At 44.0% G+C, this 15927-nt stretch overlaps 1 protein-coding gene across 6 annotated transcripts in view; it reads right to left on the bottom strand.

Moving 5' to 3' along the window:
• The window catches only part of LOC137427633 (uncharacterized), a 143563-nt gene that overhangs the window by 47040 nt on the left and 80596 nt on the right, over nucleotides 1-15927 (bottom strand). For 3 of the 6 annotated variants that reach the window (XM_068117254.2, XM_068117256.2, XM_068117257.2), the window contains exon 7: nucleotides 4271-4417. In XM_068117254.2, coding sequence (XP_067973355.1) covers nucleotides 4271-4417 — 147 coding nt within the window. Of the gene's footprint in view, nucleotides 1-802; nucleotides 2607-4270; nucleotides 4418-15927 lie in introns of those variants that run through there. The other 3 variants (XM_068117255.2, XM_068117253.2, XM_068117252.2) reach the window with 3 other exon arrangements.

Genomic DNA, 15927 nt, shown 5'->3' with positions numbered 1-15927 from the left:
TCATTTTTTTCAACCTATCGAAACATTTCTCGACATTTCCTGCGGCAAAGACTACCCTCTGTATACATAGTCCCCGATATTGTCCAAACGATACATTTATAATCCTCTTCTATTCTCGTTCTCCAATTGACTTGCTCTATATTGACTCGGGTTCCCAACCATATTTACATTAAGTTAACCACTCGACTAGCAGGGAAAACAAGTAGGCCTTAGATATATGCTTCAAAATAAAATGAATGAAACTATCAGTTGCACTACTGGAACCTTAAGTGATATCGAATACCACCTTACACAAAACCACGATAACACACACGGAAAGAAATAGCACTTATCGCATTCTGCCGAAAAGAGCTCCGACCTTCCTTTCAATCTGTCTGAAATCTTACGAGAAGTGTTGCCCGTGTTGAGGGGGGTTTTTACGATTCTGCTTGCGGATTCAAATTTGGCCAATCTCTGTTGCACCACTCTGCAGCCATGCCCCGTTTACGCAGCCGCGCCCCGTTACTTTACGGCCACGCCCAAAAAGTTTGCGCACCCATGCATGCAACGATATTATATACAAATGTATATTCAAAGTGAAATAAAGTAATGCCGAAAATAAATGTTTTTTTATAAGTTGTCTTTATCCTAGTGTTCTCCTTTGTTACAGTAGCGTTAACATTGTTTGTTAGCTTGCTAATTTAATTACCCAATTCTATTCCTGTTATCCTTTAGATGTCAATGTCTTCTCCCCAGTATGCATTTCCTCATGTCTGACAATCATGTTCTACATCCACAATACTTCTGCGGCCTCTCACCCATGTGCGTTTTTCACGTTTAATTCAAGTTCATACATGAATGAGAGTCATGTTGCACGTAAAACACTTATGTTGCTTAATATGGACTCGCATCCATGTGTATTCTTTCATTCCTCTTAATATCCATCGGGACAGGCAGGATAGCCTAGGCCCTAGAGGTAGGTATGTGCGCCCACCTCCGAGCTGTCTATCCTGGGTTCAAATCTCAACATAGCTATCATTGTCACCTTGGTGTTTCGCACGCGAGGGGACGCGTCAATGTGTGCGCCGGAGGAACCGCCAGCCCACACTGAAACCAGCACTGAATGACGGTGGACGTTAAAGATCCCCCGGTGTTCTTCGAGACAAGTCAGCAAAATATTGCCGGCAGCCTGAACAAATTACAAATTCCTGCCCTCACTCTTGCCAACCCTCATCTGACGAGCATGTTGAACATGCGAACCCTTCCCCTAACCCCTTCACTTGAACGAGTTAAGGGAGGCCTTTGCCCTGAAAATAGGTGAATTTGATGCAATGGATATCTGTTGGAGTTAACAATTTCTCAGGTGCTTTCAGCAATGTGCGTTACCTGATCTGGTCCATTCAATATTCGACCTTTGCCCAACACTATTTGAACCCTAACCTTCAATCAATTCCTTAAAACTGTGCCCAGCACAATGCAAACCCTTCACAATGAATCCAACATGTGACCTTTGATCCATGATCATCACCTCGATCTTTGTTCCCTGAACTTAGATCCAGTCCCTTCAATATATGACCCAGACCCAACACTTAATAGTCCTCCCTTCACCCACATTTCCTTATTTTGCTCCGGCAATGCTCGCTAATGCTCAAAATGTCCGCCCCGCCTCATTTACCATAGTGGTAAACATAGTCATCAACCCAGTGGATAAAATCTATTGTTTACATTGTCGCCATTGCAGACCACTGCCCACCTTTACACCGACTCGTATTCCGTAGTCTTCTGGTGTCTTTTCAAAGCTGACAACGTAATGAAATCCTTGCTACAAACAGGACACCGGTACGGCCTCTCGCCGGTATGTATTCTTTGATGCGTTTTAAAAGACGACAAGTATGCGAAGGCCTTGCCGCACACTGAACATTCGTGGGGCTTTTCCCCCGTATGCATGTTTTGATGCACTTTTACGTATGACAACTGAGCAAATGATTTGCCGCATATGGGACACTTGTACGGCCTCTCGCCCGTGTGCGTTCTCTGGTGCGCATTCAAGGAGGATATCGTAGAAACGGCGAAACCGCACACCGAACACTTATACGGCCTTTCCCCTGTGTGTATTCTTTGATGGGTTTTAAAGGAGGACAGGTAAGCGAACGCCCTGCCGCACACGGAACATTCGTGCGGCTTTTCCCCGGTGTGCAAATTTAGATGTACTTTTACGTACGATAGCTGAGCGAATGCTTTGCCGCACACAGGACACTTGTATGGTTTCTCGCCCGTATGTATTCTCTGGTGTGCATTTAACGAAGACGTCGTCGAAACTGCTAAATTGCACACTGTACACTTGTATGGCCTTTCCCCTGTATGTATCCTTTGATGCATTTTAAAAGAGGACATGTAAGCAAACTCCTTGCCGCACACGGAACACTTATACGGCCTCTTCTCCGGGAGGACCTTCTTACGTTTCCTAGTTGCAGACCTTTTGCGCTTATTGGTGTGAGTGCCGTTGCTATAATTGATTATGTCCTGACGGAAACATTCAGACATGTGCAGATTCAAGGAATCTTCTGTGCAGAACAACCGTGAGCATTTGGAACAAGGAAACGCGTTCTTGCACTCGAACTGTCTGTCTGTAATGACACAAAATCGGAGATAAAATTTATTTAAAAGGAAGTGGGGGAAGGGAAAAGGAAACGGCATTTCATCAGAAACCAAACCAAATCGTTTTCCACATTGGTACCATAGCACCTCGCAATGCTCTTAATCACCGAACAATACATTACAGTCTATACTTTGTGTACGTTTGTTAATATAATTTTGCTGCTGCTTCATGTTGTTGTTTTTGCTTCCCTTTGCAAATTAAAGGATGCTGGTGACCAACTGCAGCTGGAGGGGCATCTTGAAGTTCCACGACACACTCAGCACCTGCTCCGCTCGGCTCCCTCCAGATATATTACAAATGCAGTAATACCTCGCTTAACCCTGCCCCAAATAACACCGATTTGTTATAGGGCCGTTTGTCCTGGAGAAAATTCTCACCAAAGTTTATTACTTACAAAATCGAAGATTTTTCAAGTATATTGGTCGGTTGCGTTTGTGGTTCTGTCTGTTTGTTTGTCTGTCTGTTTGTTTGTTTGTCACCGGCCTACAGGTCACAATTCTAAACCGATAGTCACAAAACTTTATCAAGTTGTATAGGTCGCCCCAATTGAGAAGCCTATTGATTTTGAGGTCAAAGGTCATCTGGAGGTCAAATTTCTAAAATCGCCATTTTAAATCCGATTGATTTGAAAATTGAATAGCATTTGTATATTGAGTCACTAAATTGGGAAATTAACTATTTTTGAGGTCAAAAGGTCAAAGGTCAACTCAAGGTCAAATTTTAAAAATCATCAATTACACCGAGGACACAATGCATCGAGTCAATTCTCAACCGATTGACTTGAAAATTGAACAGCATTTGCATACCGAGTCACTAAATTGGGAGACATACTATTTTGGAGGTCAAAGGTCAACTCAAGGTAAAACTTCCAAAATCATCACTTTTCATCTGAAAACTGTCAATTTTCATCCGATTGACTTGAAAATTGAACAGCATTTGCACATCGAGTCACTAAATAGGTAAACCAACTATTTTTGAGGTCAAAGGTCAACTCAAGGTCAACCTTCCAAAATCATTTTTCATCTGAAAAATCGTCACTTTTCTTCCTATTGACCCGAGCTTTGATCAAGATTGTCAATTTTAATCTTGATGAAATGGACAATTTGCTGTATCAATGGAATTTTTTTTCCTTGGGGAGGGGGGGGCGGATTTTGCAAGTATCGTGCTCTGTATGACGTCTTCTTGTTTATTTATTTATTTTTAAAGAAAATCCATCATACACAGCACTTGCTGAATAAACACTCTGCCGCATTGTGTATACTATACGCACATGCTCTGAGCCAATCAGCGCTGTTCACTCCACGTTTATTTTCTAGCAGGATGAGCCTCCTCCCAACCCGTCTCCCACCACTAACATGTCGAAGGAGTATTAGCAGAGTAGGAGAAATGGCAATTATTTAGTGCTATTACTGATACCCCAAATGAAGCCCTCATATATAACGCTCATGCATAAGGAATAACGCTGTTGGGAATGCATCTCCATATAAGCAACGGTACAATTACCCCTTTTAGTGCATTTTCGATTTAGCGCTCTCTTTTCCAGAAACGCATCCTGAGCGCTAAGTGAGGTATTTCTGTAATGAACTTCCACCTACAAAATAAAGCTAAAGCACTACTGTATCTTCTGCTTACCTTCTAAAGGCCAAGCATCACTGCTGAGCTCCTGAGGATCATCGTCATCAATTGGTTCTTCTTTCACGTAGATTATGTCTAAAGCCTCTTGGGAAGTGTGAGGAACGTTTTCCTCGCAATGTTTTGACTCCGTTGGATAGTCTCCATCTGCACACAACTTGATGTCAGTCCATTGCAAAGGAATGAAACAAAAATAAATAAATAAAATGCGGCACTCCAAAGCCTCCTCACATTCCAATAGAACACACACACTTGTCGTTTCTGTTTAACGCAGTACTTTGACTCAAAATTATATTAAATTGACTTACCAGTGGGTAATTAATTAAATGAAATAAAACAAAGAAATATTTCTGTAACTGCAAATATGAGAAAAAAAAAAAGGCCAAATATTTTTTACATAAATGTTTAAAAAAAGTAACTAAGAACTATTTATATAAAATTGTCTCTACACAGCCCCGGTATCTATCATGGCATCAGTCGGGAAAATAAGAAAATATTTACATAACTTATAGCAAATGGTGTGTACCATCATTATGCAAAATGTACATGAATTAACCAGCAAAGAGGGGTAGACGAACATATATTTATTATGTATGAACAGAGTGGTTAAATTGAGGAAGAAAGTCCAGTTCCATAAAATTCCCTCATCCTTAAGGAAAGATTTACCTTAAGGTACATTGTGATTCCTTTGCGAAGGATTTTACATAAACAATCCCGAGGAAATCCTAAAGTAAGGATTTTCTTATGGTTGAGGAAATCCTTAGGAGCCGTTGCTATGCTAGGCAACCAATCAGATTGGAGATAGGCATCCGAAAGCAAGAACACGTAATGAACACGTGATTCTAAATGACGCTTGTTATACGTTATACGTTGCACCGTTATATGCTTGTTATATGTTGTATCTTGCATCGGGAAGATGTTATCTGAGTCACTGTGCTGCCGCTCAGAGTGTGTTTCGTAATGTACAATCATTTTCTCAATTGTGGAAGTATTGTTCTATCAACTTCTGGCGAATATCTGGGAATATTTGTATATGCAACCATCCTCAAATTAAGAATGTTCTTAAGAGGAAGCTTAAGGAAATATTTAAGAAAATCCTCAAATCTTTCCTTAAGGGTATTTAAGGTTGCTGATGACTCCATCTTCGCTCTTTACTTCTTCTGGTTCTTTCTGATGACTCCAATGCAGTATTTGGTTTTCCATTTCATTTTGCAACTGAGCCTAAGCATTGTTAAGCAGAATAAAATGGAGGACGATAGGAAAAAGGAATGAGAGATTTGGAAGAGATGGTTGAAGTAGTCCAGAATCAATGGGGTTGAAATTTGAGTTGACCTGACTCCACACAGTACACTTCTACGTTGCTATTTAATTGTTACACTAAAGTCCATTCTCCCAGACAGAATTAGTTGGGCCTTATAAAACTTATCCCAGGTCAGCAGGTGACGTGGCTTCAGTTATCAAACAGCTTTAGACTCCATTCTTTTCCCCAGTTACTGTGCTTCTTTCACTGCAATATTGTTAGATATGTTGCATGAACTGACAATGTCATGCAAGATTTTCTACCCATACCACCAAGTCACTGAATCAAACGACTTCCGAGTTAACACAAACACACACACACCCACACACAGCTTATTTGTGCAGAAAGCTGCCATTACTGTTTTTGGAAACGCTTCATAAGAACATTTTAGCGACATATAAATTACTCCAAAAAATAGGAATTTAGGATTTTAATTAAATAAAAAAAACGGAAAACGGCACAGCAAGACCTAATGTACATGAAAACATTATCCAGCAATTCTTGTAGCTTTGTACCATCAGTAGTTATTCAGTGTCACTGTCATCCAAGGCAGTTTGAGCACATGCACATTATGTTGGTCATCAGTGCAAAGGCAGGCAATCACACATTTCACATTAGCCCTTGCACAAATACAACCCCGGAGACATTTGCATGTCTTGCACCAACAGTACTTGGATGTCTTGCAGTGTTGGGTCTTTGGCTCCTTCAGCATCATTGTTCTGCCAAGGTCTGTGGCATTAACTTGTGATGGCTGGCAAAGATGGGCCTGCTTACAAACTACCATCTGATGCAACCTTCGGAGCACATGGAGATGGATTGCATCCTCAGTAGGGGGAAGGCAACGCAAGTCGCCCTTGGTGATAGCGAAAAGGTGAGCACACAATGCATCGAGGATGCCCTCAAAGTCAGCCCTGTCATACAGACACTTGAACAGGTGTCTTGCAGCTGAGATGACATCATCTGTGACATTCAGACTTCCATTATGTTCCCCAACCTGACTAAGGGTAGAAGATCTCCAATGCTGGCCACTGGTGCAGCTTTAAAAGCCCTCTTCTTCCCTCTCCTGTAGGGATAACTCATAGTGTCACACCCAGTGAGGATGAACAAGTGTCAGCTATGATGCATCCTGGTCATACTATATTGCCAAGAATTCTGCAATTTGATGTGTGGGCAAGAAAACATCAAATTTGTAAACCCAGAGTTCCTGGAGTCCTACCAGATGAGGACTATAATAGATGCACATCATGATTACATCTGTGTCTGTTGCCACAATTACAGCCCATCTGTGGGCCCAGGTGCTGTGCACAGTATGCAACTGTGCAATCATGTGTGTCTGCTTCTTTGTAGTCTCTGCATGATATTTCAGGGATATCAGTGACACCGTCTGCTGTCAAGGACACTGTACAGTGTACAGCCAGCAATCATGGAGTACACCACCGAAAATAATCTGACACCCTCCCCGGAGAGCATTGTGGTGACGTGTCCATGATTCTCCCAGGTAGTTAAGAAGGTTGGCCTTATTCAGAGGACTCAAGAATAAAACTGTCAGGAATGGCCAGCATATCATGAGGCTCATAATCCTTCACCTTACTTTGATGAGCCTTATCTCTCTTCTCTCGTTATTAACCCTTCAAGCTCTTTGTAGCACTGACGTCATACCGATCACCAACAAAATTGATGCAGTGGCGGGCATTGGGCTTCATGGTAAGAATATGCCTCAAGTAATTCCTCTATACGTCACAGAAGTTGCTGCTGCCAAGCTGCTGGTAGCGTCAGATGAAGGCCATTGCATCAACAATGAGCACTGCAGGTTCTTCAGAAGGTGGTAATATCTCTTCTTCTTTCCAGAGATCACCAAGTGAAGATTTCAAATCCACCAAGTAATCTTATTTACTTCCCTTTCTCATTGCATCTTCATGTTCAAGACTTCTCAAAAAGTGATGCTGGATACTTGGTCCACTCATGAGTGAAGATCTGTACCTTCTTGTCTTCTGCTAGGTCTTGTGCAAAATACAAACTTCGAAGTAAGGCAGAATCTTGTTGACTTGAACAAGCTCTTGTTCCCAGAAGCCTACTCCCTCAGCTTGAATATAGCGCTTCAGGATCATCAACATGTCCATGTACATCAGCCACAATTTACTGGTTGGAGACATGTACATGCCATCAAACTCTGCCATCAGATCCATTACTTCCGTTGGTGTCTCATTGGCATCAGTGCGTGCAGTCGATATTTTCTTCAACTGTGTCTCAGCATCCTTCTCTTCCAGGGCTTCCATCAGTAGCTAGACACTGACTGCAAGATTGGACATACACTAAATATCCTTTCCTTCATCAACCAGCCATTTCTCAAAAGCTTCCAATATATAGAGTGAACATGGCAGTGTGTACCAATAGTCAGGGCCCTTAGGGATATTTTGGTTCAAATTCTTCCAAAAGCATCAAATTTGGCGCAGATGTTGCCCATGCCATACTCTTTCGATTTTTGACGGGCGCCAAGGGCGGTATGATCCGGGGACCATACCGGTCCATCCCGCTATGTCACCTGACCTATGACATCATAATTAGGATATGCATCCAATCACATGGCGTACTATAAGTGGTCAAAGTTAAAAATGAATCGATCGAAAAATGAAGGCAGGGATCCATTTTTAAGGTTTTCATAAAATCCAATATGGCCGCCAGGTCACATGACCTATGACGTCATATTTATGACATGTATACAATAATGTATACATGAACCCGGATCATGATTGCACAAAAATTAAACACAAGGATATGGCATACAGTTCATAAAACATCAAAATCCGTACCTTTGTAATTAGACTGATGAACTGCATATGCCTGAAAATTAGGAAATAGACATGTAAATATTTCCTCTAATTGTCAAAAATAAGGTCAGAGTTCGATTACCCAACCCAGAAACATAAAATGGTGAACCTCGCGTAAATCTTGACGAAAAACTCAAAAACCGACATGTTTGACTCAAAAATGACCTTTAAGATGACCTTGAGGGTTGACCTTGACCTCGAATCATCAAAATAACATAATAATTGGATTCCTCGACCTCGAAAACCCCTGAAAAGTGGTATCATACATGATTCCAACCCTTTTGGTTATTTAACTGATTTTCCTCTAATCCGGGTGGCGGCCATTTAGTATTTCGCCAATATGGGGCCCCCGGGGAGGGGGGGGGGGGGCGCCCGTCAAAAATCGAAAGAGTATGGCATGGGCAACATCTGGGCCAAATTTGGTGCTTTTGGAAGAATTTGAACCAAACGGCCCCAAAATATCCCTAAGGGTCCTGACTACAAGCCATGTGCTCGAAGCATGCCACAAATAATACTTTCCTGCCATGATTTTGTTTGCTGTTCCACCCAGGCATACTCCAGCTTCTACCAGAATGTCTTCAATTCCAGCAGATTTCATCAGATAGTCAATGGCACCCAATATGGAAGCCACCAATGGCGCACAATGAGGTGTTCATATTTTTTTGGCTGCTTTTTTGCAGACCCAGAAGAACTTCATAGATGGCTTGGTCACATGTAACGATGGTGTATTCCTGAAGAAATTTCTTGGAAACAGCCAAACAGTACTCTACGGACTTTTTCACAACATCTGGGTTTGTTGGTGAGCATGGAAAGAATGATCCATACCCAATCTCTGTTGTAGGAGTCTCCTCTGAGATTAGGTGTTGAAAGCTACTCCATGTAGTGACAGTGCCACGGGGTGATATGACTTCCTCCATAAGTATAGAGGGGAACAAATAAAGCAGATGTCTGAGGATGCTATGCTCGTCAAACGATCCATGCAGATACTCACACTGACCCAGATCTGTGTTGAGTCCAGCTAGAGATTTTTTTATTTATTATTTTGGATACAAGATCGAGACTCGTGAAAGAGCTAACATTAATCACACAAAAAGTCAAACCGACACAAACCAACACATAAAACACAAAATAAAGGGAACGATAGACAAGATGGGGAGAGAGGGCGAAGGACACAAACACAACATTTGAGAGCAGGGACATCGAGAGAACTGTGGGAGGGAGAGGGCTTGGGGGGAGGTGGGAGAGGTATAAAACATATGGACACTGCAAGGACTTCCAGGAAAGAAGTTGGAATTTCGAAAAAGTGTATCTGGGGTGAATTAGCGGGGGTAGAAAAGATCAAGGTTTTGGATGGGGGAAGATAAGAGATGGTGGTGAACAGCTGTTTTAAAGACCTGGAGGGAGGAGTGGGATTGAAGGGAGTGGGGGAGTTTGTTCCAGAGGCGGGAAAAAAGGGGAATAAAAGAGGGAAGGTGAGCAGAGAGCCTAGATTTTGGCAGTTTAACCATAAGAGGGTTGCTGGCAGATCTTGTGCGACCTGTAGGAATATTTGGGGGACAGAGCACAGAGAGAGCTTGGGGAGCAAGGCCGGAGAGGAGTCGGTAGGAGACAGAAAGACCACTAACCTGCCTGCGGTGAGTGACTGAAAGGCCCTCGGAGTTCGCTTCATCGCAGGAGATTCCAATGATTCTGAAAGCTTTGGTTTCAACAGCGTGAAGTCGAGCTAGGTGTGAGGCAGAAGCACCGGCCCAGAGGGGGGAACAGTATTCCGTTGAGCTGCGGATGAAAACCTTGTATGTGGTGAGGAGCTCAGGTGTGCCAAGGAAGGACTTCGCACGACGGAGGATGCCCAGTCGGCGACTGGCTTTGGAGGCCAGCTTGGAAATGTGGTTTTCCCAAGAAAGATCATGGCAGATAGTGAGACCCAAAAGCTTGAGTGACAGAACTTCTTGGAGAGTATTGTTGAGAATGTAGATGGGAGGGTTTTCCAGTCGGTCTTTTCGGAGAGACATAGTAAGAGTGTGAGATTTGTCAGGATTGATTGTCAGGATTGTCAGGATTGATTTGTCAGGATTGTTCATGTTCGGGTTCAGGATTGAAAGACATGTTCCACTTGTTTGACCAGTCTGTGATTTTGTCCAGGTCTGCAGAGAGTGGCTTAGAGTGGCAGAGAGTAGCCTGGTGTTGGCTTAGTGGTTCGGGTGCCGGCTTGCGATCCTAGGATCCTGAGTTCGAATCCCGGTCGATCACTGAATTAACACCAGGGGGGTTGACTCAGCCTGTCATCCTTCCGAGGTCGGCAAATTGAGTACCAGCTTGCTGGGATGAATGATCCCGGTGTGTACCCCGGTTTAGAATAGGTACACCGTATCCCTGCTCATCGTAAGAGGTGACTAAGGGTTGGCGTCAGGAAGGGCATCCGGCCATAAAAACTGCCTCAAAAGGGGAACCATGAGGTCATGGGGCCCGCAAGGCTAACCCCCGCTTTAGCGGGGAAAAATGGCCTCAAAACGATCATTCATATTCATTCATTCTGCAGAGAGTGAGGAGGCTGCAGACTGCCGATCTGAGGGATGAGGAATGGAGCGGCAGAGAGTGGAGTCATCAGCAAAGAGATAGAGAGGATTTTCCAGAGAGTCGGAGAGATCATTGATGAAGACCAGAAAAAGCACAGGGCCCAGAACACTACCTTGGGGGAACTCCAGCCAGAACAGGAAGGGGCGATGAGAGAAATCCATTCCGGGCCACACGTTGACTACGACCAGAGAGGAAGTCCGCAAGCCAAGCGTGGAGATTTCCATGGATACCATAGGAGGAGAGTTTGGTCACCAGAGCTGGATGCCAGACCGTATCAAAGGCACGTGATATGTCAAGGGAGCCAGCTCTGATTTCCTGTTTGGCATTTAGGACCTCCATCCATTGTTGAGACAGCAGAAGCAACATGTCCAGAGTAGAATGACCTGGTCTGAAACCACATTGATGATCAGAGATCAAGCCATTGGAGAAGAGGAAGGATTTGATATCCAAAGCAATGATGGATTCCATGACTTTGCTGATAATTGTGAGCAGGCTGATTGGTCTGTAGTTGCAAGGATCTGTTTTTGCACCTTTTTTGTGTAAAGTGGTAATGTTTGCTGATTTCCAAGATGCTGGCAGGTGACCTTGAGCAAAAGAGAGGGTGAAAAGAACAGAGAGAGGGTGAAAAGAACAGAGAGAGGGTGAGATAGAGCGGCAGAGCAGGATTTTAGGACCCGTGGGCTGATGCCGTCTGGTCCAGTTGCAGAATCAGAGTCGAGGTTTGACAAAAACTTCTCCACCTTGTCAGGAGAGAAGGACACAGAGTCCAGGAGCATTTCGGTTCGACTGGGTAAGGTGGGAACAGAGAGAGATGGGTTTGGGACACAAGATTTTGAGGCAAACACAGAGTTGAGGCATTCGGCTTTGTCATGTGCGGTGTCAACTGTGTAACCATTTGAGGTGAGGGAGGGGATAGAGGGGGAACAAACACCAGAAACGGATTTGACCAGACGCCACCAGGATTTGGAGGAAGGAGACAGGTTTGAGAGTTCATTCTTGAGTGTGGAGAGATAGTGCTTCCTGGCACTCTTGAGGGTAGACACACACTTGTTCCGAGCTTGGTGGAAGGAACTGAGATTGCCTTCAGTTGGATTTGCCTTCCAAGTGGCAAAGGCAAATTGTTTCAGGGCAACTGCGTCACCACAAGATTCAGTGTACTATGGACGGGAGGAAGGGTAAGACAACTGAAGACGAGATGGGATAAATCTGTGCATGAGAGAGAGCAGTTTGCTTTGGAAGAATTCCCAGGAAGAATTGATGTCAGAGGCAGTCGAGATGGGAGACCAGTCCAAATGATTGATGGCTGCTTGCAGACCATGCCAGTCAGCCTGAGTGAAATGCCAGACTCGTGGGCGCTGAGGAGGCTCTCTGAGAATGGCCAGAGAGATGTCCACTTTAACAAGCACGTGATCAGAAGAACCGATTGGAGCAGAAGAAGAGCAGCAGACATTTGCAGGGAAGTTTGTCATAACCAAGTCTAGAAGAGAAGATACTCCATTGACTGAGATCTGGGACAGGAAATTGACAGATTGTGTCAGTCCCAATGAGTCACAGAAGTCCTTTGCTGAGGTGCCATGGCTGGTGAGAGAGGAACCCACACCCAGCCAGCTGGCATGATGACAGTTGAAGTCGCCACATATGAGGAAGAGCAAGTTGGGATGAGCTGATAGAAGTTGGTCCATGTTGTCAGACAGCGACATGTAAATGGAGTCATCACTGTTTGCAGGACGGTACAGAACACATATGAACAAAAGGTGGGAGCGGAGAGGAAGCCGTAGCCAGAGGTACTCCTGGGGGTGGGGTGGAGAGAGACCAGTGCAAGGAGAGTGAGGAAGAGAGTTTTTGATAAAGTTCGGGTGGGTGGGACTTCTGACAATCTTTCAGGCTTCCAGTCACGTGAAAAAGTAAGTACACCCCATGTAAAGTTTTGACTTTTTCAACATATTTCAACATACAGCTATTTGATCTTCATTTCAACAATATTGATAGATAAAGGTGATATAATATAACAAATATAATGAAACATTTACATTTTCTAGTCCATTGGATAATTTAAATAAACATAAATGCAAATTTCGCATGTGGAAAAAGTAAGTACACCCCTACATTTATCATTACTTCAAATACCTAAAATTAGAATCAGGTGCACCAGCTCAGGTGCACATGATTAGAACATCGTTAGAGAGGATCTTGGAGGAACCTGTCTTATTTAAACCTCAGACATTTAGTTTGGTTTGCTCTTTGTTGTTGAAGTGTGTGGCGTCACCATGCCGAGATCAAAAGAGCTCTATGAGGCCTTCAGAAAGAAGGTTAGAGATGCCTACAAGTCTGGGAAGGGATTTAAAAAGATCTCCAAACAATTTGAAATCAATCATTCGACTGTCCAGAAGATCATCTACAAGTAGAGAAGATTCCAAACAACTGCCAACTTGTTCAGGCCAGGCCGCCCCAGCAAGTTCAGCCCGAGAGCAGACCGCAAGATGCTGAAAGTAGTCTCTAAGAACCCCAGAATATCATCACGGGACCTACAGGTAGCTCTTGCCACTGTTGATGTCAAAGTGCACGAGTCTACCATTAGAAAGAGGCTGCACAAATTTGATCTACATGGGAGGTGTGCCAGGAGGAAACCTTTGCTGTCCAGAAAGAACATCAGAGCAAGATTAAAGTTTGCCAATGAACACCGAGGCAAATACCAGCACTTCTGGAACAATGTGCTCTGGACAGATGAGTCAAAGGTAGAGCTATTTGGCCACAGTACCAGAAGACATGTTTGGCGAAAACCAAAGACAGCATTTGACCACAAGAACCTGATACCAACTGCAAAGCATGGTGGTGGAAATATTATGGTTTGGGGCAGCTTTGCTGCATCAGGGCCTGGGCAGCTCACCATCATAGAATCCAGTATGAATTCTTCATTGTACCAGAGGGTGCTTGAGGATAATGTGAGGCCATCTGTCGGAAAGTTGAAGGTCAACCGAAGGTGGACCTTGCAACATGACAATGACCCGAAACATTCCAGTAAATCCACCAAGGAATGGCTGAAAAGAAAGAAATGGAGGGTTCTAGAATGGCCAAGTCAAAGCCCGGATCTAAATCCCATCGAGATGTTGTGGGGGGATTTGAAACGAGCTGTGCATGCAAGAAACCCCTCAAACATTGCACAGCTGAAAGAATTCTGCATGGAGGAGTGGGCAAAAATTTCTCCCAGTCGATGTCAGAAACTGGTAGACAGTTATAAGAAATGCCTACTTGAGGTTGTTTCCGCCAAAGGGGTCAATACCACCCATTCGAGCCAAGGGTCTCACAATCTTACGATGTCTCTCCGAAAAGACCGACTGGACAACCCTCCCATCCACTTTCTGAATAATCCTCTCCAAGAAGTTCTGTCACTCAAGCTTTTGGGTCTCACTATCTGCCATGATCTTTCCTGGGAAAACCACATTTCAAATCTGGCCTCCAAAGCCAGTCGCCGACTGGGCATCCTCCGTCGTGCGAAGTCCTTCCTTGGCACACCTGAGCTCCTCACCACATACAAGGCTTTCATCCGCAGCTCAATGGAATACTGCTCTCCCCTCTGGGCTGGTGCTCCTGCCTCACACCGAGCTCGTCTTCACGCTGTTGAAACCAAAGCATTCAGAATCATTGGAATCTCCCGCGATGAAGCTAACTCCAAGGGCCTCTCACTCACTCACCGCAGGCAGGTTGGTGGTCTTTCCGTCTTCTACCGACTCCTCTCTGGCCTTGCCCCCCCCAGCTCTCTCTGGGCTCTGTCCCGCAAATATTCCTACAGGTCGCACAAGATCTGCCTGCAACCCTCTTATGGTTAAACTGCCAAAATCAAGACTCTCTGCTCACCTTCACTCCTCTTTTCTCCCGCCTCTGGAACAAACTCCCTCACTCTCTTCAATCCCACTCCACCCTCCAGGTCTTTAAAACAGCTGTTCACCACCATCTCTTATCTTCCCCCATCCAAAACCTTGATCTTTTCTACCCCTGCTAATTTCACCCCAATTCCACTTTTTTGAAATACCAACTTCTGTCCTGGAAGTCATAACTTCTGTCCTGGAAGTCCTTGGTGTCCTTGTGTTTTATACTTCTCCCTCCCCACCCCCCCCCCTTCCCATGCCTCCTCCCCCCAAGCCCTCCCCCTTCCACACATCTCCCTGCTCTCAAATGTTGTGTGCTCTCAAGTGTTTGTGTGCTTCCCCTTCTCTCCCCATCTTGTCTTCCGCTCCCTCTTTTTATATATTTTGTTTGTCTGGTTGATTTGTTTGTGAAGTAAATGTCAGCTCTTTCACGAGCCTCGATTCAGTATACAAAAAAAAAAAAAAAAAAAAAAAGGGTGTAGTACTTACTTTTTCCATATGTGCAAAATTTGCATTTATGTTTATTTAAATTATACAATGGACTACAAAATGTAAATGTTTCATGATATTTGTTATATTATATCACCTTTATCTATCAATATTGTTGAAATGAAGATCAAATAGCTGTATGTTGAAATATGTTGAAAAAGTCAAAACTTTACATGGGGTGTACTTACTTTTTCATGTGACTGCAGATAGCTTTTCTTGGTGTGGAATGGCTTCGGGTCATTAATGGCAGTGTGATAGGTTTTCACCAGAGGGACACCGAGTGGGCCACTTGGCGGTGCACCCTCAACCTGTTACTGAAAAATGATGTGGGTCGTGCCATGTAAAGTCCTGTCATTGTTGGTGTACTCATGGAAGTTCAGGTTGTCAAAGGAAAACTGTGTGAATCTTCCTCCTGCCTTTAGATCGATTGGTATAAAAATCTCAGCTCTCATGATCTGTTCTCATCAGTTGACTCTAACATTGTTGCAATGTAACGCTGGGCGTCCTGATAGCTGATACAGTTGCCGAATCTGTTCGACATCATTCAGTTTCCTTCAGTTTGTGAAGTGAACTCCCCACGTGTTTGGGAGTCGGAAC

The sequence above is a fragment of the Myxine glutinosa genome, chromosome 5 (genome assembly GCF_964187855.1).
Source record: "Myxine glutinosa chromosome 5, kmMyxGlut1.1, whole genome shotgun sequence".
Lineage (NCBI taxonomy): Eukaryota > Metazoa > Chordata > Myxini > Myxiniformes > Myxinidae > Myxine > Myxine glutinosa.
Note: the sequence above shows the minus strand (reverse complement) of the source record. Positions and strands in the feature narration are given on the sequence as shown.